General features: G+C 32.6%; 1 protein-coding gene across 6 annotated transcripts in view; it reads left to right on the top strand.

The window, feature by feature from the left end:
* Hmgcll1 (3-hydroxy-3-methylglutaryl-CoA lyase like 1) overlaps positions 1-23,451 on the top strand; it is a 130,566-nt gene that overhangs the window by 42,252 nt on the left and 64,863 nt on the right. For 4 of the 6 annotated variants that reach the window (XM_076860069.2, XM_076860071.2, XM_076860072.2 and 1 more), the window contains 2 exons: positions 16,627-16,722; positions 18,855-19,003. The exons of 1 other annotated variant lie outside the window; for it this stretch is intronic. In XM_076860069.2, the coding sequence (XP_076716184.2) occupies positions 16,627-16,722; positions 18,855-19,003 (245 nt within the window). The remainder of the gene's footprint in view (positions 1-16,626; positions 16,723-18,854; positions 19,004-23,451) is intronic. One more of the 6 variants, XM_076860070.2, reaches the window with a different exon arrangement.

The following is a 23,451-nucleotide window of genomic DNA, read 5'->3' on the forward strand; positions in this document are numbered from 1 at the left end:
TTTCTTAGCACAGACCCTGCATTATTTTAAGTTGTGACATTAAAATGTGCATCAAAATATGCAATTTTCTCCTTCTAAATGAAAATAACTGTGTATTCTGAATATTAAACTAGACATTGTCTATGTTATGGTGTTAAAGTTGATTTATATCCTGTGCAAATGTTACTTATATAGTATTGGGACTCACTACATTTCTACATACAATGATGATCTAAATTTCTATATTTCTCTGATCAAGAAAAGAGAGGGATGTTGCTTCATCTTTTCTGAGTTTAAAGCCGTGATTAAGTTTATTTTATTTTATTTTATTGGTATCAGGGATTGAACCCAGGAGTTCTTAACCCACATCTTCAGCCCTTTTCATTTTTTAGTTCGAGACAGGGTCTCACAAAGTTGCTTAGGGCCTTGCTAAGTTGCTGAGGCTGGCCTCCAACTTGCAATCCTCCTGTCTCAGCTTCCTGTGTCACTGAGATTTAAAGTGTGCACTATCATGCTTGGCTGAAAGCAATAATTAACTTGAAATTCGATATTTTAAAGCTGCTACATTGTATAATTTTATCCCTGCTACTATTTTCACATTGGGTAAGCAATTGCCTGAAGTATATTCAAAAAAGTTTAAAATACCCTTTGCTTCTCTTAAATCATGATATGGAAATATGAACAAAAGTTTGGCAGGTGGGAAAACATTTTTTTTTCTGTCTTTGAACTTGTTTAAGGATAGTATACAATAAAATAAGAAAAAAAATGTGTTGTTAATATTGTTTGGTACTACTCAGCATTTAACAGTGACTTTTTCTGTTCCACTACCATATCAAAGAAAAAGCAAAGCTGATAATTAAAAACAATAATGCCAGCAATTTTATTGGCTAGATTTTTTTTTCAAGAAGAACATGTAATTTCAATTTATTTTGGCCTTTTCTCACATTACGCTAAAAACAAATATATTAAAAGATTCATTATGCCAAGCTTGAACTACTTTTCAATAAATTTGTTTGATCTGTTACATGTTGACTAACAAATTGGTTTTCTTTGTTCTTACATTTGTAAGAGTATAAAGCAAAATATTACAATAAAATATTTTATTTCATCTTTTATTCAATTTTATTGAGTTCATTATTTTCATCAAATTTTCTATAAGTTTTCCCATTAAAAAAATAACTAAATTTTCAAAGTCACTTGGACTACATTAAAATTCCACTTTTGTTTCTGACCAAAACTTTCTTAAACTTTGGTCCTTAGTAGAGCTATCTGGATGCACTAACATTTGAAAGCTCTGTATAATATAATTGTATAAAATGTTGAGCCAAATAAAGGTCCATTTGGCCCAGAAAGACTTGACTCTGACATTTTAATGGTCTTTTTTGCAGGACTCTGAGTTTGTTGATCTTATTTTAGCAGAAACTCATTCCATTGATGTCTCTCCTGCTAAGCCACTTAAATGCAATCTACTCTGGGAGACACAGAGTATGCCCAAAGGACTAGTTGAGGGGGAACTAAAGTCCTTCCAATGTGACATAGTTACAACTTGCTTACTTGAAAAATCACATCCATTACTCAAAACCTGGTTTAAAATATAAAACAGTAGGGTGTTAATGTGGTCCAATTTGTTCACCAGTTTTGAGTACTTTCGAGTAGAAATGACTTTTAAGAATTCATGACCCTTCTATACTGAGCATGATAAATAAACACAACATACCAGTTTTTAGAAATAGATAATGATTTTAAAAGATATGAATTTTGCTGATATTTATAAAGAATTTCACTTTTTAGGTAATTTTTAAAAATAAAAGTAGTTTTTCTGGTTTTAGATACATGCATATCAATCTACAATTGTCTGATATGTTGCTGGAAAATCTAGAGGTAATATGGATTAAAGAGAAATAAATCTTAATGTTAAATGTAATATATCTTCAAAATCACATTAGACAATAAATGTTATATTTTAAAATCTACACACTAATGAAACTTATAAATGCTAATATTTTACTTTTTTTTTTACAAATTTGATTAAATAAAACAGATAAGTATATTTCCCTACCAGTATATCTATAAATAGAAAACATTTTATAAAGCATGTGATTTTATTACTCTTTTATATATTTAAAATATCTATCCATTTCTCTTGATTAGGCTAATTTGGATTATTACTTTGTAGAATAATAGAATATTCTGTAACACCTATTGATTTTAGATATTCTTCATAGTAATATAGAGGACATTCTTTTAAAGAATTTCATAATTCCTTTGAAAAATTTGAATTTGCTAATAAAAAGCTTATAGGTTACAGTTAAACATTCTTTGTTATATCAATATTTTGAAGCAAATTCATGTTAATAACTTCATAGCACTAATCCTAATTACTCTGACCTTCTACATCTATGAGATGAGATCTATTGGTAAGTTTAGCACAATCATTAGTTAAAAAATGCATGTTTCTTACACTGAATTCTGCTTATAGTATATACTAAGAAATGTATTACCTGTAGTCTAAGTATAATAATTTCTGCCACCCTACCCCACATCCTTCAAGTTGTAGACTTCCTGAGCTTTTGGGGACATCATTATATCTATTATTTAATGTGTGCTTTCTGATGGAGCAACAGAAAAATCTGAAACCTGAATGTTACTCATTTTATGATATGATTTGGTAAAGTATTTTAATCTCCTGTTTTGGATTCTTTCCATTTATTCATTCTCTCATTCATTGCTTTTATTGTGTCTATATTTACAACTGTATTGGATTTTTGTAGGACTCAAAAATTGAAAACAGGAAGTTGCTAAACAATAGCTACCATGTATGCCTAACAAGGCAGTTAAAAACTTAAAATGAATAATAAGAATAAAATCACTAAAATAGTTAAAAGTCATACAAAGGTGTTCTAAAAATCCAGTGAATATCTTTAAATGAGTTATAATCAAATAAACCCTTGAGTGTATTGAACAGTTTATTACTGGGCTTTCTGGCCAACTTTTGAGGTTCTTCTGCCTTTTGCACTATTTATTCGGAGATCTCCAGATTCATATCATGGCTAAATCATAAGCTATAGCAGTGATAGTGTTGATTTTCATGGCAATAAAATACTTTTTGCCACAGCTTTTTTTCATTGTCAGTATTTTATTTCCAGGGAGTTAGTCCACCTCTTACAACTCAGGCCTACCCTCTTTCTCATTATTGTAGCCACCTATAGTGTTTAGAGTTGGCTTGCAGAAGGGCATTTAAGAATAGAAGGGAAACTGCATTTACAGTCAGTGTAGAATGAGTACAGTTAGTTCCAGTCTTTTAAAATTCACTTCTGCTTTCATGTAAAGAAAATAACTACGATGTTATTATAGAACACAAAGGCATAATATATGAGAGGTAGCAAAGTTGAGTGGGAAGAAAATTATACTGGGAGCTTTGAGACTTCTTGCCCCTACTTCAGAATGATGTTGGGAATGTGATTGTTTTGACGTGGGAAGACCAGGAGGGTTGTCACAAAAGGCATTGACCTGAACAAAGAATAACTAATGTATAGTCCTTATGTTTATCTTGGGAAACTGGAAAATGTTATTGAATAAAATGACCTGTGTGTGTGTTTCCCTGTCCAGAACATTCCTCTCCCAGTTTGCAACCCACAAATCCATTTGGGTAGGTTGAGATTATTATATAATTTAAAAATGAGTATTTGTAGTCCTTGGTGCATTAGGATTAAAATGCCTGTGTTTACAGGGAGACTCTCAGTGGCTTGGTCTCTCCTAAGGAGAACAGGCATTCCATCCAGGAGAGGGCAGTGCAGGCGTCCTTGGTGAACAAAGGCAAGGTTGACTAAGGAAGTACAGGAAGTCATACACCAGGCCAAATTAGTTTTCAGGCTTCTGGACTTAAGAAGTTTTGTGAGTGTGGTGTCAGACCGTTTTAGCTTTGGCAGCCAAGACAGAGTGTTGGGAAGGGGGAAAAAAAAAAGAAGAAAAGAAAAGAAAAAAAAAAACAAAACTGGATGTTCAATTTTCCAGAGATTTCCTGTGTTTATTATTGTAAGACTGTGATTTATTAAAACTGTCTTACTTCTTCAAGCAGACCAAGATTTTCTCTATGCTACTGAGGCTAAGATATATGGAATTTGTGTAAAGAGTCTGTGAATGAGACAGGGTTATAGTACCCAGGCTACAGTGCTATGCATAGCTGGCCAGAGCATTTTCACCCAGCATAGTCAGGATGGTTACTGTTAGAACCATTTTTTCTCATTACTGAATTTATGAATGTTACCATTAAGAGGAATTACTGCTCAAATTGAGGTTTGAGTTATAGGGTCTGAAACCACATTATTTACATTTTTAGATTAATCAATGGCATGTGTTGAAAAAAATCGCATACTCTGTATCTGTCTTTCCTGATGTACTCCTGCATACAGAAAGTAATGCCATCAGTTATGTCTAATCTGACCAGTGGAGATGGTAGACAAACAACTCCTGACAGTGTCTACTTATCTTGAAGAAATACGAATGTTGTTCTGGATTATGGTGTCGGTAGTGGGGCAAAACCAAAGCATCCTTTAAAAATATTTTTGAAAAATATTTAGCATATTGTAAGGTTATAGGTCCATGAGTTTAAGTCTATTTTATGGAAAAATTTAAGATTGTTTATTAAGTAGAAAATTTTGAAACACAGATACGCCTAGAAATATTATGAATATGCCCAAGAATAAGACATATTCAGTTGACTTCAATTTTTTGTTGGTAGTGTTTCTGAAGTGGTAAGGCAAAGCAATACTATAGATACTTTAAATCTGTATTTCAGAAAATTTCTTGACTATTATGATGATGTCACTATGGAAGATAGGAAATTTCACAAAGGATGCTATTTTTCAAACTTTTATTAGTCACTGAAACTTCTTGTTTTTACCTTGGATAGAATCTTATGTTGAACCTCAATACATGATACAGATGGGAACAGATCTGTTTTGGTCCCTCCCCAGGTCCTAGGATTAATCTTATCAATGTGTTCAATTACTGTTATGGTTTAGATATGAGGTGTCCCCAAAAGCTCATATGTGAGACAAAAAAAGAATATCCAGACATGAAAAGATTAGATTATGGGAGGTATAGCCTAATGGGTGGATTAATTCACTGATATTGATTAACTGGGTGGTAACTGTAGGCAGGTGGGATGTAGCTGAAGGAAGTAGGTCACCCGGGGGAGTAACTGTGGGGTTTATATTTTGTCTATGATGAAGGCAGCTCTCTCTGCTTCCTGTTACTATGTCCTGGGCTGTTTTCTTCTATCACGTTCTCTCACCATGATGTTTTGTTTACCTAAGCTCCGAAGACAGCTGACCATTGACTGAACCTCCAAATCCCTGAGCCTGAGTAAACTATTCCTTCTCTAAATTACTCTTGTAATTGGTCACAGTGACAAAAAAGGTAATCAAAACACCTAGTTATATATCTTAATTAAACCTTAGAAAGTTAGATCTTTTTCTTAAAGAGGCTTCACCCCAAATTGCAATCACTTCTGGCCCGCACAACTTGAATTTACCTCTGAATAAAAATTAAATGAGACTTACCTTTTTAGAATGTGGGCAGAGAGCTAGAGTGTACTTGTTTGGTCACGCTCAAGTCCCAGCCTTTCCATTGAAATTCACTGTGATTCCCAAATTTGCCAATACCTTGCATCTCCTGAGATATTTGCCAGCCCAGAATTACTGGATCCAACTGCAGAACAGATCAGATTGTAACATATGGATCCAAGAAATCAGCATTTAAAAAAAATGTACCTCAAATAATTTCGATGATGAGTCTAAATTGAAAGGTACTAGATTTATTAGGTAGTAGATTTCATTATTTAGATAGTAAAATATGCCTCCAAATTGTTTGAACTGAATTCTTTTAGCAAGCTTTGTTTTTGCCATTTTGATACACAAAATATTTAGCAGTAGCCAAGATGAAAATATAGAAGATATGGAAGATGTATTTATCAAGGAGTTTATACAGAGAACACACTTTACAGTCAGATGGACTTGAACTTCAGCCCAAACCCTCCACTCACTAGCTAGGTGACTTTCCTCTTCCTTATATCTCTAGATCTATTTTTTCTTCTACAGAAATCATCTCACTCATTGGATAATTAAAAATGTTTAAAGAGACAGCACATAAAAAACTCAACACACATAGACCTAACCTCTACCTCAGAATAAAGTAAATGTGACTTTGTCATTATTACTGTTATTGCTAGCAATAAAATATTAGAGCAATTAATGGAGGAAAAAGAATCACAATTTACATTGAACTGAATTCAAAGTTAATTCAAACTCGAATAAATGGCTTAAACCAAGGAGGACAAATGACCTTTAATTAGACAATCATTTATTAAATGCTCTTTTTATGCAAGGTATTTTAGGAGCAGATAAGTTAGGGAGAAAGACACATAAATTATATAAGGTTTGATAAGAGCATTGATAAACAGACAGTAACCTATGAAAGTACAAAGCACCTAAGTCAAGCTATTTTTCGAAAATGTGTTAGAAGTGGAGCTTTTGAGTTTAAAAATGGAAGATTAAGTCAATTAACTAGATGGAAAAGGGAGGAATGATTTTTGGGCAGATGGAGTGATATGGAGGATCAGAGATGTGAACTAGCATGATGTAGCATTGTAAACCTTTTGGTATGGCTAGAGATGAGCTGGGAGCATTTTTCTAAGAATTGGATGCTCTGGTAAAGATATCATCCCACAACTCTGGGAACTTAGCTTCTCTGCACTGTTGAATGGTTTGTAGCTAACAGGGCTCCAGTAGAGGAATGGATAACCTTGATGTAATGTTCTTTGGCTCTCTAGTGGTCTTGGGTGTCTGATACAACCTGAAACCAATTTCATAATCTCCAATATGTTGAGAGTGGTGTGACTTATTCTAGCACTCTTTATCTTGATGATGCTCATAGCAAAGCATAAGATAAAATCTTTTATTTTCTTTCAGTTTAATGGATTTTAGTACGTTCCCAGAGTTGTGCAACAATCACCACAATAAATTTTAGAATATTTCCATCATGCCCAAATTAAGTCCTGTACCTATTAGCAATTGCTTGCCTTCTATTTCTTCCCTCAGCCTCTTGAGAATGTTAATGTCTTTTCTACCTCTATAGATTTGCCTGAACATTTAATGTAAATGAAAGCATGCAATACATGGCTTTTTGTTTCTGACTTCTTTTACTTAACATAATGTTTTTGAGGTTTCTTCATTTTTTCAGCATGTACCATTTACTTGATCCTTTTCATTGTAGAATAGTATTCCATTGTATTTATATACTACATTTCATTTATCCATTTATCAGTTGAAGACATTTGGGTTATTTCTATACTTTGGAATGATGCTGCTATCAACATTTGTATGCAAGTTTTTAAAATAATTTTTCAACTTGTTCTAATTAGTTATACATGACAGTAGAATGCATTTTGACATATCATCTATAAATGGAGTATAATTTCTCATTTTTCTGGTTGTACATGATGTAGAGTTACATTGATCATGCAATCATGTATGCACATAGGGTAATAGTGTCTGATTCATTCCACTATTCTTCCTACCCCCATACCCTCTCCCCTCTCTTCAGTCCTCTCTGTCTAATCCAAAGTACCTCTATTCTTCCCTAGCCACCCCCCTGCCCTATTGTGAATCAGGATCCACATATTAGAGAAAACATTTGGCCTTTGGTTATTTGGGATTGGCTTAATTCTTTCAGCATAAGTTCCATCCATTTACAGGCAAATGCCATAATTTTATTCTTCTCTAAGACGGAGTAATATTCCATCATGTACATATACCACATTTTCCTTATCCATTCATCTGTTGAAGGGCACTTCAGTTGGTTCCATAGTTTAGCTATTTTGAATTGTGCTGCTATAAACACTGATTCAGCTGTATCACTGGAGTAGGCTGATTTTAAGTCCTTTGGGTATAAACTGAGGAATGAGATAGCTGGGTCAAGTGGTGATTTCCATCCCATGTTTTTTAAGGAGTCTCCATACTGCTTTCCATAGTGGTTGCACCAGTTTTTAGCCCCACCAGAAATGTGTGAGTGTACCTTTTGCCCATATCCTTGCCAACATTTATTGTTACTTGTATTCTTGATAATTGCTATTCTGACAGAAGTAAGATGAAATCTTAAGAGTAGTTTTGATCTGCATTTCTCTCATTGCTAGGGATGTTGAACATTTTTTTTCTCATATATTTGTTGATCGATTGTATTTTCTTTTCTGTGAAGTGTCTATTCAGTTCCTTCCCCATTTGTTGATTGGGTTATTTGTTTTGTTTTGTTTTTATATGATTTAGTTGTTGATGGACTTTTATTTATTTTATGTGGTGCTAAGAATGGAACCCAGTGCCTCACACATGCTAGGCAGGCAGTCTTCCATTGAGCTACAACCGCAGCCCAGGCTATTTATTTATTTATTTATTGGTGTTAAGTTTTTGAGTTCTTTATATAGCCTGGAGATTAATGCTCTATCTGAGCTGCATGTGGGAAAAGACTTTCTCCCATTCTGTAGGCTCTCTTTTCAGTATTGATTGTTTCCTTTGCTATGAAGAAACTTTTTAGTTTTATTCTATCCCATTTATTGATTGTTGATTTTACTCCTTCTGGTTTAGGAGTCTTTTTAAGAAAGTCAGTTCCTAAGATGACATGGTGAAGATTTGGGCCTACTTTGTCTTCTGTTAGCACAGGAACTCTAGTCGAATGCCTAGGTCCTTGATCCACTTTGAGTTGAGTTTTATGCAGAGTGAGAAAAAATGCAATCTTATTCTCTAGGTCTTATGTGGGTTGTGGAACAAACCTACTCAAAAATTTTTATTTCTCACTGGGGAAGGAGTTGCAGACCCTTCTAGATCACACATATTAATCACCCAGGCAACGTGCTGAATATGCAGATTTCCAGTTTACACTCATAGTTTGATTCTTGGGGCTAGTATTGTACACAAAATAGCATTTTAAAATCAGTCCAGAAATTCCAACCCAAGCAGTCCTCAAACTAATGTTTGAGAAACACTTTACTAAGCATAGTATACATGGTAATAAGTGCTACAGACTACAATGAGTATTCCTCTTTGTAGGAATGGGTTTTTTCCTAATAGATTTCTAGCTTTGATTCTTAATAACTCTGAATTATACACAGAATTTGGCTAACAAGGTAAAGAACCTTAATTCTTTCAGTTGCATGTAATTAAAATAAAACTCAGGACCTCACAGGATCCTGCTTTGGCAACAATGAAAATGTTTAGAGGTACACTCAGAATGTCAAAATAGTTAAAAATAATCACAATATATTTTTACTGAGCTTCATATAATACATTAAAAAGGAGCCAATTAATATCCTACCGCAAAAATTTAAAAGTCCTCTTTCCTTACTTCCCCAAATTTCCTACACCCCACATCTGTTTTAGAGTCTCTCAGTCTCTAAATGTTCCCACTTTTATTTCTGCCTCTTAGATTATCTATATTTTTGTTTAGTTTCTTGATTACATATCATAGTGCTTGGCTTGGAACAGCAGAGACAAAATCTATGGATTGCAGTAAAGGAAAAAATCTATTCTGACAATGACAAGTTCGTTTTAAATGATGGTGAAAAGTGAACATGGAGAGCCCTCAAATACCATACCCAGGGACTTTTCTGTTTGATGATTCTGCACTTCTTTAAAAGATGTCCGTGTTGCCAGGCACCAAGGCACATGCCTGTAATCCCAGCAGCTTGGGAGGCTAAGGTAGGAGGATTTCGAGTTCAAAGCCAGCCTCAGCAACAGCGAGACACTAAGCAACTCAGTGAGAGTTGTCTCTAAATTAAATACAAAATAGGTCCGGGAATGTGGCTCAGTGGTTGAGTGTCCCTAGGTTCAATTCCTGGTACACCCCTCCCAAAGAAAAAGATGCCATTGTTAATTGTGCTATTCAAAAACCCATCCCATTAACTCTATGTTCTCCTCCTTCTCCTTTTGTTGATAACTTGACTTGCTGTTTAATACCTCCACCACAAGCATTGGAAATAGGAAATATGAAAATTTTCAAGAAACAGTCTTAAGGTATGGCTCAGTATCCTTCTTTCAGGATTGTATTTCTGGAAAGATGTGAAGTAGGCCTCATCTTGGAGAGCTTTCAGTATTGGAGTAGTTGGCCACTGTCTATGCCTTGTCACTTCAAATGAAGAAGCTGCTGAGCTCTTTGTAAATGATATGTTTGGACAGTTCAGGGCCATCTCTTTGGCTGAAATCTGTGTATAAATAGGAGACACGTGACCAACCATTTGCCAGGAACTTTATTCCTGGATATGTATGCAAAGACATTACATTTTTTTTAATTTTAAAATTTTATTTTTCTTTTAGAAATATTCTATTTTGATATTTTAAACTTATTAGAAGATACATAACATTAGTACAAAGAATTCCTAGAAAACATTTCTGAGATACTACCTTTGCTTTTTCCCTTCTCTAGGCTTTCTTCTTCTTTTTTTAATTTGTTGTTTTTAGATATACATGAGAGTAGGATGTATTTGACATATTATGTGTACATGGAGTGCAACCCATTCCAATTTTGATCACATTCTTGTGATTGTATGTGATGTAGAGTTACATTGGTCATGTATTCATCTCTTTCCAGTCAGAATGGCAGTTATCAAGAATACAAGTAACAATAAATGTTGGTGGAGATATGGGAAAGGTACACTCATATGTTGGTGATAGGATTGCACATTGGTACAACCACTATGGAAAGCAGTATGGAGATTTCTTAGAAAACTTGGAATGTAACCACCATTTGACCCAATTATCCCACCCCTCAGCTTAGACACTACTGCTTTTTGAAAAAGAATCTATAATATCAAATATAAAATTTGATGGGAAAATTAATTTTAGTTTTTAATTTAAAAAAGGAATTCATGAAATCATAAAATTTTAAAATTAAACATTATAAACACCTCAAACAAAAGTACTTTGAAAACTTGAATTGTCTGAGATTACTTATTTTTTCCCATAGGTTTTTTTTTTTTTTAACTGTATATCTTTGCCTTTTTCTAATGACAATAGTTTATAAGATTTTCTATGGGGAAAGTAGAAAATTGATTCAGTCTATTTTCCAGCACTGTTAAAGCACAATAAAACAAAATAGTTTTACTGATAGATTGGAAAAAATATCAGTTTAATAACTCATTATTGGTAATGTCATGTTAATATGTAATCTAATATTTTGTGATGTATAATCTTATACAGAGATATATTCTTTTCTAGAAGAATAATTACATTTTTGTGAACTTCACACATGATTTTGGCTTATTCTATTTTCTTTGATTTTAATAAAAATTAAAAACAAAACATTCTGGTAGAAAAACATTTTCATTTGATTTTTGTATTAATAGAAACTGTTTCTTTCTCTTACAACTTTACGTGTATAATATTTGAAAGGATAATCTGCATACTAGTTAGTTCCATACATGTTAAAAATTTGTTTTCCTGTATATTTATATATATTGATACCAGATACAGTGGGACATGGAACATTTGTTCTTGCCTCAACTCTAAAGTGACTATTTTAATATGAAGTAAAATCGAATTTTACATCTATCTATCTATATGAAAACTTTGCTCAATGAAAAATTTGGAATACTTTCAAATACTATGAAGAGTATTGCTCCACTAAAAAATAGGCTCCTGGGTGATTTACATTTGACATAAATAAGGTGTAGCTTAAATATTTTGTCATTATTTGAGCTTGGGCTATAAAGAAAAATGTTTCCTTATCTATGTTCTCTGACATGGTTATGTGTTATTTTGTACTTAACGGTATATGTGTTTTTATATAATGCATACACACACACACACACACACACACACACACACACACACATAATTATATGCCCCCCTCAGTAGCCCATGCATCAATGAAAGGATTACATTTGCTTCATTTTTCTACGCCTAAATGTTAGACAGATAGTAATTGTATGTGTATAAATATTAAGAAGAATGAATAAATATTGAAATAAACTTAAAAATTTATGGTCTTGTGATATTTAAAAAATATCTTGCCTTTTGTATTCCCTCAATTGTAAAGTTAATAGCTAATTTACAAAAAATATTGAAACTTCTAATATTACTTACTCCCTTTCTGGAACTCATGAGAAACTCTTGTCATTGTTTATTACTGTTTACTCATATGCATTATCTTGAACTTGCACTAATCTCAGAGAACTGCGGTGGGATCAGAAAACTAACAATGCTCATTCTGTATTTAGCCATTGCCATTGACTGGGGAACATAATAAAAGCCTAAAAGTTTAGAAGAGATTATTGTGTTCAGATAATAGCAAAATGTTAGTAGGTTGTCTAAGTATGTATAAAATGGACTATTTAAATTTATTTGAAATATGATATTGTTAGTTGTTAATGAATTCTCTAAACAATAAGCTAAGTACATTCTAATCCTTATAGCCCTTCGTATATCATTAAAACTCTTACAAATATTATGAGTATTTGAATCCATATCAACATGTGAATGCCTAAGAAATTGATTACTCATGGTAGGCCTGCTTTGTTGAATATATAGTCACAGGTATTGTCATTTCCAGACTATATCCAGATGATGGCAAAACATGTTCCCAACCAAATCATGAGGTTTCTTGATATTGCATTTTATTCAATAAAAAGCCACAGAAAAATCTGAAAAATATTTTAAATCAAACCAGATGTGGAAGGTTTTTTTTTTTAATTAAATGTCAAAACAGTAATGTAGAGAAATAGTTAGTTCCATTGTTTGAATAATAGTTAAACTTTAGACATTAAAATAACATCAAGATTGAAGTATAACATAAACTGTCCAAGAAAAAGATATTAAAGTAAGGATTTTATAGCTTTAATTGAAACCTACTTTATTTTATTCATTATAATAACATCACATCCTATTAGAATATCCTAAACTCTTTTCTTATTGCCTTTATTAAACAAAATAGGACAGAATGCTATTATTTTCTAAATGGCCTCATTATATGTGACTTTTTTCAAAATAAAAAGTAGTGAGTTTTTGGATTCTAGTTCATATGTTTATCATAAAATGAAGACATCTTCAATGATTATCAAAATTCAGATGTTATGACATGGAAACATGGTTATTATTATGTCTCCTTTGTAGTTCTACTGGTTGAAATATCTATAAAAAGCAATTTATGTTTGTTTCATTATATAAGGTTCTTCACATTGATTCAAGACTTTCATTAAATTATATATAGAATGGAAAAATGCTCTTGTAGGCTGAGATGACTAATATTTCTTGTAGATTAAAATTTGATTTGCCCTTTGTGCTATTTATGATAGAATGCCATACTTTAACCTAATCTATATTTGGTTAGGGACACAGTATTCATTTTTGTTATCCTGGTAGTGTAGGTGTTTCCAATAAATGTTTAAGGTTATTATGTTTAATAAATTTTAAGCATTAGTAATATTGATTTGACATTATTTTCTAGTAAGAGAATGTTGTTCTTTTTACTTAATTTCAACAGGCTAAAACTAATAGTAAATTCTTTCTGCTTGAAATTATAAACAAATGCTATGATTTTCTTATAATTTGCATATTAATGCTTATTCGTGTGTGTGTGTGTGTGTGTGTGTGTGTGTGTGTGTGTGTGTGAGAGAGAGAGAGAGAGAGAGAGAGAGAGAGAGAGAGAAAGTGTGAGAGAAAAACAAGGCAGAGAGGAGACAGAAAGCTCACACTCTAAATAGCATCAAGCACCAAGGCAATATCCGTGGATAATAAAAACTGTGTTGAAATCTGTACAAATGTCAAATATTTTAAAAAGAAATCTATAAAATAGTGAGGATTGCATTTTCAAGTAATCATTCATGCTATTAGCTCCTGTCCTATTAATTTTTCTTTGGGAGTTCTATTCCCAGTGCTATTTTCTACAATAGAATTTCACATAACTGGAATCTCATGATAATCTGAGAATCATCTCCATCTTTCTAGACTGACCTTTGTACCTCCATCTGGTTCATCCTTCTATAATACTGCTTTTATTCAGTCCTGTGCCAGTTCGACACTGACTCTCCATGCCTTTGTGTTGTCTTCAGGATAAATTACAGATCTTTAGATTAATGTGAAAGTATGTCAAAGATGTGTCACAATGTAGGACGTCCATCTTTATAATCTCAACCCTGATTATTCACCAGTAATGTTCTCTAGACAAATGTTGTGTTTCTGTCTGTCCTTCTTTTCTAGCCCTATCCATTTTTCAGAACTCCAGATTGTATGTCTATATAATGAAGTCCTTGGGGACTTAGTGGTGTAAATAAGCATCTATTATGTTCACTTATTCTGTAGGTTAGGAATTTGAGCAGGGCACAGAGTGACAGGTTGTTTTTGGTCCATAATGTCTAGGATCTCAACTGTACACTTTTATTTTGGAGGTCAGAGTTATGTGAAGGTTACTTCAGTGACAGATAGAGGGGATAATAATATGTATTGGCTAGGGGCCTCAATCTCAATTGACACAGATTCTCCAAGAGGCCTCTTCGGGTACCTCTCTGCATAGGAGAGTCTTTTCTTTCTCCTAGCATGTTGGCTGATTTCTCCACACTAACTTTCCCCAAATAGAAAGCCATATGGAACTTATATCCTTTTTTATAACCTAGCTTCAGAAGTCATACAGTATTATTTTCACTATATACTATTCGTTGGAACAATCAGAGCCCACCCAGCTTCCAGCAGGGAAGTAAATAGAATACTGCACTTGATTGACAGTGGAGAGAACCTGGAAGAGTATGTAGAACTGGAAATCTTACTATGACCATTTTTATTTTTAAATTTATAATATGCTACCGTCAAGAACTTCAGTTTGTACGCCATATTTTCTTTTAAATGTTCATAGACTATCCTAGGTCATACCAGTATTTTCCCTTTCCAAACTTTTATGTGTTTTAATTAGCAGCCAAGGTATTCCTTTGGATTGTGAATTCTCCATGTGTGTCTGTTTTTTCTCCACAACTATTTTGCAAATGACTTCATTGATAGGACCTCAGTTTCTCACAGAAAAGTAAGATCTGTTTTTCCCACAGGATCTAGCATATGGTTTTGGACATGGTAAATGCTCAGTAAACATCTGAGTTAACATCAAATGAGACTAAAATGAAATAAGGGATTTGGCTTTTTTGAATCACAAATGAATTGATATGGTAGATATTATGTCCTTTGCAAAGGATATAGTAATGAGGTGGGAGATGGTGGGTATGTTACCTTAGAAATAAATGATCAAGAATCATGTTAGGTTTAAATAAATGTGTCTGTATTGAATGAACCAAGCAGTTTTAATTACTGGTAAGGCATGACAATGACAGTCAATCAGAGGGATTATTTTGCATCTTAAAAATTTAATTTTAATTTAAAATATATTTAAGACATTTTATTAATCCAAATTGTATTCATTCAAAATGTTTAGTTTTAGTCTGCTGGCTTTTAACTAAAGTTGAGAAGACTAATAGAGCAAACACAATAAATATTGTAATATTTTATATTGCTTTAAAGTATGTATACATATATTAAGGAAATTCCCTTATGCTTTAGTTAAATTATGTTTTTAACATTCAAAATAATACATGTTCATTATAAGAAGTAAATATGTATAGAGATAAAACAATAGTCTTCATTCTCCATTTCTGCAGTAAGGATATCAGTTTTGGTTTGATGTAAGTTGATTGCTAATTAAAACACATTTTCCAGTTTATTTTTATACATTCCATCATATATTATTTCATATATATATATATATATATATATATATATATATATATACACACACATACACATACATACATAGTTCATGCATAATTTGAGATTTTAGAATATGAAATAGTTATGTAAGTAATAATTTTCTTGTATCAATCATGGTATCTGATTATCAGTGATTGCTTTAAAAGAGTAACTAGTAGACTTTGTGGATTGGATATTTTAAGTCAAAGTTGATTTTTTAATAGATTCAGAAAATAAAATATTAATAGGGTGGGTTAAATTTTTGTCATAGCTGTTTTCTCTACTGTATTTATATTTTGCCTGTGAGAAAAAGGTAGTAATTCTTTGATTTTACTATATTAAGCATAATAACTATACTAACTGAAACACCTGTGCTACCCAAGTAACATATCTCAGCTTTGTTAAGTTATTCTAATGGATATGTATAATTTATATCTTATTAAACACTGTAATTTCATGCACTAGAAGCTGTTTAGTCATAAAATTCTCCTGTGGAAGGAAAAGACATAGCAAAGAAGTCTTTCACACTCTCCTCACTATCAGGAATGTTTGAGGATTGGACTATTAAATTATACAGAATGATAGAGAATAAATTTTGGTGAAGTGAACATTTTAAAGGAAATTAGAAAAGTTTCTGAGTCTCTGTAATCACGAATGTGGCCAGATCTTTTTATATGAATTAATTAAGCTCATATCCAATCATACCTATGACACTGACAACTACTTTTTCTGCAGTTATATTGGCACATTTTTAAAATTTCAAGTGTTATTTTGTAGAATATATTTGCATATGCAATTATAACCTACCCAAAAATCTAATAACATGTCTGATCTAATATTCAGCTACATATTTAAATGTAACTCTTATGTATTTAAGATGGCTGATCACACCGAAGTGATGAAAGGCATTAATCAATATCCAGGAGTTCGATATCCTGTCCTTACTCCTAATCTTCAGGGTTTTCACCGTGCTGTAAGTGTGCTACTCGTTTTTCTAAAATTTATATGCCCATAATTGTTTTAAAGATTTGTACAAAGTTAAAATGGTGTCCATTATAGTTAACTTTTATAAGTACACTACTAATATATTAATATGAATGCATAGAAATCCGTACCCTCACAGCATTGTTAGAGACCAAAGTGTTACATAATTGGCTCTTTTAATTTAAGCATTCAAGAAAATTCAAGAATCAAAACACTAAAACAACAGAAACAAAATATAAAAGTAAAACTCTTCATTGTCATAAATTTTTTGACAGTGTATTTTGTGTCTCTCTCTTAAGTAGGTAATACAGAGTACAACTCAAACTTTTATTGATAAATCATTAATATTCCTGAGATGGATAAATATTTTGTAAAAAATTCTTGGCCAAGTTTTTGTTTCTGTTGCTTCCTCCCTCTACATGAAGTTCAACTTTGTCATTGTGTGTACATCTAATGACTTTTCTTCTTTGTTTTTCTTCTGGTTCTGTGTGATTTAGGGGTTTATGTTTAAGTGAAAGCTTGAATAATTATACATACAAGAATAGCTATTCCAATTTTAAGCAGAAGCTTACTGTATTGTGCTTACATGGGCTTATTGCAATAGTTCTACTGAAGCTACTCTAGTGTTAATGATTGTTCTTTGCTTCTGCATTTGAGACTATATGGTATAAAGCTGAAGTTGTGGAGTCCTAGTTAGTGTATTATGTATTAGTACATGTGCTGTTTGAACCATTTATCTTTTCATTCCTTTGATTTGATATAATTATTACTTTATAAAGAAAGAGGCATTTTAAGAATGTGTAAATGTTGCCATCTTCCACCTTGAGAAAGTTACTGAGAAGACATCCTCAGGATACTGTACAATCAGTGGGGTGGAATAGATGGCTTGGGAGTCAAAGGTTGTACTCAAAACTTAACTCCCTGAATTTTACTATATGAGCTTTTAGTAACTAGTTAGTTTGTGTGTGTGTGTGTGTGTGCCACAATATTTTCGTCTGTGACATGGGCATAATCATAGTTTTTACAGAACTGATGGTAAATTTAAAAAAAAAAAAAATGGCCTGCAAAGTGCAAACATCAGTACTGGTGAATAGTAGGTGTTCAATGAACAGACATCTTATTTTAGAGGGTCTAAACTTATTTTGGATAGAGGCACAAAAACTACTATTTTTTTTTTTAAAGGCTGTAGAAAAGATGACAGATTTTATTTTTTTTAAATGTATTAGGAGACGGGGTGGGGAAACTTAGGCAGAATGCTAGTGATGCATTAAGAGAAGGTCTTTTTTTTATTATTATTATTAGTTGGTCTTAAAAACTCAAGCTGGGCAGTGGCACATGCCTGTCATTCCAGTAGCTGAAGAGGCTGAGGCAGGAGAATTGTGAGTTCAAAGCCAGGCTCAGCAACTTAGGCCGTAAGCAACTCAGTGAGTTGTTGTATCTAAATAAAATATATAAAAAAGGGCTGCGGATGTAGCTCAGGAGGGTTGACATTTGAAAACAAATCAATAGAGAAGCTTCGAGGAAGGAGTGATGATGACAAAGGGGGCCAAAGGAAGAAAATATTAGTTAGTATTTTCAACTTAAAAACTCGCAGGAGGATTAAGAGTCTTAGATACACAAGACTGTGCTTGTAGCAGTCAGGACATAAAACAATAGAAGCTAGGAAGAAAAGTTTGGGGCAAAATCCAAAATGAATTGGAAAAGTATTTTTCTCTTGGATTGTAGGAAAAGAAGAAAAACAAAACCAGAATGTTTTCTATCCTCTAATTTAATAATTGGTTTGAAAATAATGTTTTCTGTGGAAAATAAAGGTTTTATTGGGGTGCAAGTATTTTCCACAATTAGGGTAGAAGTATTTCTCAGGATAATATGTTGAAAGGCAAAATTAAATTGAAACATCATCTCTGTGTTTTTGGTGCCTCATAGATATATGAACTTGAAGAATTGTTCTGTTATTAAAATATTTTTTCCCTTTCAAAACAGTGTATGTGGCAAGATGAGAGGAGTCTAGTTTTAAATTTTAAGTCAAATGGTAACATAAGCATGCTTTAATAGTTACTCTTCTTCTATCATTTATATTTTTGAAAATTTTCGCGTTTGGCTTTAACTTATGTTTTTCAGGTTGCTGCTGGAGCCACTGAGATATCAGTTTTTGGTGCTGCATCTGAATCCTTTAGCAAGAAGAATATTAATTGTTCCATTGAAGAAAGTATGGGAAAGTTTGAAGAGGTCATTAAGTCTGCAAGGCACATGAATATTCCAGTACGAGGGTACTTATAAAGTCCCACAAATTCTATTTCATTAGCATCTATTATTACAGCTTAGTTATGAGCTCTGTAGACATATACATAGGATATCTTATTTGTATCTTATTTAATCAAGGCAGTCTATACAGTCACATATGATTAATGCCATTAATTATTATTCGTGGGTATCTGGCCTATGGAATGTGTAACTGAATTAAGATCAGAGGGACTGGCATGTGATTCCAGCACTAACCATTATATCAACTCTCAGCTTTCCAGATTCAACTATCTTTTGATCTCAACTACGTGTGTGTTGATATATTGATAAAAAGTCCTAGCAGCTTTAAGAAAGGAAACATCTAATATGGTTTTCAAATATGTTTTTTCAAAAGCATGACTTTCTTTGAGGACAAGTTTATGTATTACTTTAATAGAGTATGTTGGACATAACATTGAGCCTCTGAGTTGCTCTGGGAAGTTGGGAACATCATTTTACCCATTCAACTTCCCCGTAATTGCTGACTTCCTTACTTCCTCTGGATAACCCCAAAACTTCTTCATAGTACCCTGCAGATCACTGTTGAAAAATACTTGACAAACTACATACAGCATACAAACACAAATAGTTTTTAAGTTCTTCTCTACTTTTTATTCTATATTTTTTTTCTCTAAGTGCAGGTATATGCAAGATAATGGTCCTCTCTCCTTGCCTTGACTCTTTCTTGTAAAAACAGCATTTCTCATGGTCTGAGTGATCAGCTTGTCAATCCAGGAGATTCCAAATATACAAAGAAAAACTGGCCTGAGATCCACAAGCCCAGTTTTCTCACACAGGAGTTTGGGAATGGGATAGTAAACCTGGTCACCTGAGTTTAAAGATTATGTGGTTGTTCTGCTGAGGTCTCTATTTTGGTGTTCCTAGATGGAGCCATGTGCAAATCAATGACAAGATATAGTAGAAAACAAATGAAAACAAAGAAGGGGGCTTCTAGTAGCTGTGAGAGCCAGAGACAGAAGGAGAAGAGAGGAACTCCTACCTTGGTTCTTGCTTGCTACCAGCACCAGCAGTTACAAAAAGTATTGCAACTATGCCTATGTGATCTAGCACACAAAATAAAGTCTGTGTCACTGAAGAAAGACATTACCTAAATTTCTATTGATTTCATAAATATACAAATTTGAAAAACATGTTGTAGTAAGTATCATAAATTGAAAGGCATGGTATTTGCAAGAGAAGACTGAGCTACAGAATTGATTTAGGTGTACATTGTACTTTCTTTAGTTGAGGTGAGCAAAGTCCATAGTGTCAGGAAGATTGAATAGTAAATGAGAAAGCCAAGTGAATCACCCTTAACTGAGGATATTAGAAAAGGATTGGAAATGAGTCAAGGTCATTTGGAGAATAAGTAGAGTTGGGCTATGCCATAGTGAAAGATCTTGTTGGTTTTTTTAACTTTCTCCTCTTTTTGTGGTAAGTCTTCAACATGAGCTTTTTAAGATGTGGAATTATTTTTGTAACTAAAATAGATATATATCATAGGGAAAACTAGCAAAAAAATTTAAAGGCAAGCTCATGTCTTTCCAGATGCATAAAACAAAGAATATTTATTTTTAAGGCAAAATTTACATAACCATATGTAAAGAAGCACACACATAATCAAAGAAGCACATACCCTTAAGTTCCTAAATTCAATATGAATAAGTTGTTTTGTGTTGTTTACCTTTAAAAGAAAGAAAACTAAGAAGACCCTATTCTATTTCAATATGTCTTTAAAATGTGAAATGTAAGCTCTAAAGTAATTTTCGTTGGAAAGTTGAAAAAAAGGCAAAACTGTAAAAAGTGTTGTTCTTCAAACAGGAACTCTATGGGGATTTTTAATGTTGAAAGATGTATATAAACAAATTGTATGAAGTCAGCTCTTAGGTTTTAACTCTCTCATATAAAAATGGTTAATGTAATTGAACTAATTGAAACCCAAAGTCATCTTTAAATTTGTTGATTGACAATTAATATTACCCATCAGTAAAGAAACTTTTAACTATACTGTGACTTAAGAACCTTGCAGAGTTTGATAAGGCTACAGATGGATGAGAAGTGACTCAGTAAAACCAAAAAAGTAACTTCAGTGGAGACTCTATTGTAGAACACGGTAGAGAAATATGTGTTTTCAAGTATGATTTTTTTAAATCAACTTCTGGATTTTCTGGAACACTATTCCTTTCTGGGAATATACCTTTCAGCATGAGAGTTCATTAGCTATTTGTGCACTTTAAATTATCTTCTATCCCTCCCACAGAATATTTTGGAGTTTAAGAAAAAAATTATTTTTATTTTGCGATCTAGACTTTAGGTACTTGCTATTGTCATTCACAAAGCATTGGTATTTATGTCAGGAAAAGAGCCATCCCCACCAGTTAAAACTCAGATGCTTCAGCTCATTTCACATAGCAACAGTTGTTCTATCACATATGTGGTTGATCATCATCCAGAAAATTTATGTCATCAGCTGTCAGATTTAAAGACTATAACGCAGTACACATTTTATAAATGTTCACAAAAAAACATATAAATTTTATAAAAAGATAACTTTCATGTGAACTAACTAGTAGCTTTCATTAGAATTAGGAAGATTATTGCCCAATTGCTCCTCCCAAACCACACATCACATATGTGTGCACACATTTTTATACATATTCAAAACTTCATGTAATCTCTGAGACACTTCTGCTGCATATACATATATATGCATGAAGTGAAATATCTAAATTGTGTACTTAATTCTTTAATACTTAATTCATGTGGCATAGGTTTTAAAAATCTGCGTTACTTATCTAATATTTGTGTAAAGTTAAAAAGGTTATGAAGGTCAAGGAACATAAAAGTCTGTGCTGGATGTAATTGTTTTCTCTCCTCTTATTAATGGCATTTATGGAAAGAAATATTTTTTGGTTTTCCAGGATTCTGTTGAATTGAAATGCCTCAGATGTGAAATAATGCCCTATACATCATTTAAAACACTTAGGATTTATTGCTTTTTGTTTAAAATGAATAGTAACTTCTCTTTAATCAAGTCACATGAATTGTATGCTCACTTTCTTTGTGAGGATATTAATTTAAAGACAAAATTACCACTAGGGTTCCATTAATTTCCTTATTTAAATGCTTATCAATGCACATTAAAAATAAAAAGGTCAGCAGCTCTGTATATCAAAGCATAAACCATGAACACTCTCCTAGAAAGTGGCCTAGATAAGCTATTCTACAAAATGGCCTAGAATAATTTGATTCATGACTGAACTTCTCAAAGTCAGAACCTACTGAAAGCTCAGTGTAGTATATTTTTCACTTTCCTTTGAAACAATTATTAAATTATTCATCCACTGTTTTAAAAGTTTCAAAATTCAATAATATTGATCTGTGACCTGTTGTATTTCTTCTCAAATTTCCAGAAAAGTAAAACTGGAAATAATGAGATAAAAGAATAAAGGCAAAATAATAACTAAGCTAATATGGACAATCCATAGAGTTCTTTTAGATCTAGAAAACAAAGACATTTGTCAGATAAGATAATGTTTGACTTTCATCATAACATGTATGTACAATGTGGATTATACCTATTAATATGTAGGAGGAGGTGAGCCAGAGAGCTCATTTTCTCCATCTCTTTATCTACTATCACCCAAACCCAATCAAAATTAAGTCTGGTTTTAAAGGTTTCCAGAAGAGATCATATCACATATATTAGTGATCCAATTAGTATAAGACCATTGTTATTAGGAAGTTCTTCCTGAACTTAATGTATTTCCCAGCTTTATATTATTGACAAATTTTAAAATGGCAGTCTTCCTAAATGACATGAAGTAAGGACACAGTCCTCACCATCAAAAATAGTCTTCTTCAGTTCATACTCTGGGTACATTCATCAATTCTTCAGACAAATTACCTGGAAGGTAGATATTTTGAGTGGGTTGGCAAAAAAATTATGATGATTTACATTTTAGAACCGGATCATAAAAACAAAGGTTAGAAGATTAATTTCACATTGCTGCTTTGGTTTTTTGATTCATATTATCCCAAAATAGCCATGATATTAGACTTTATTAAATGAAATAAAATATCTGGAGTCATGGAGACAAATATTTTGGAATATAGGAGAGCAACTCAGTAAATTTCAAGTCTTTGAGATTAAAGGGGATCATTAAAAATTTGAGAGCTAGACGATCTTAGCCAAGAAATGTAGAACTATGAGAAAAAAATCTCTTGAGTTGCCATTGTCTTAATTTTCTGATTGCTTTCTGTATACAATCATGCCATTTAAAAATAACATTTTCAAATCTCTTTCAGATAGCAAACAATATAATTGAATGCCAGCTTGAACCTGAAGCATGACTCGAGGTGTCTGGCACAGGTCACTAGAAGCCCGTCAAGATCTGTACTTAGGTGTAGCTTGAAATCTATGGTGCAGGGCCCC

This window comes from Callospermophilus lateralis, chromosome 6, assembly GCF_048772815.1.
Source record: "Callospermophilus lateralis isolate mCalLat2 chromosome 6, mCalLat2.hap1, whole genome shotgun sequence".
In the NCBI taxonomy this organism is placed as follows: domain Eukaryota; kingdom Metazoa; phylum Chordata; class Mammalia; order Rodentia; family Sciuridae; genus Callospermophilus; species Callospermophilus lateralis.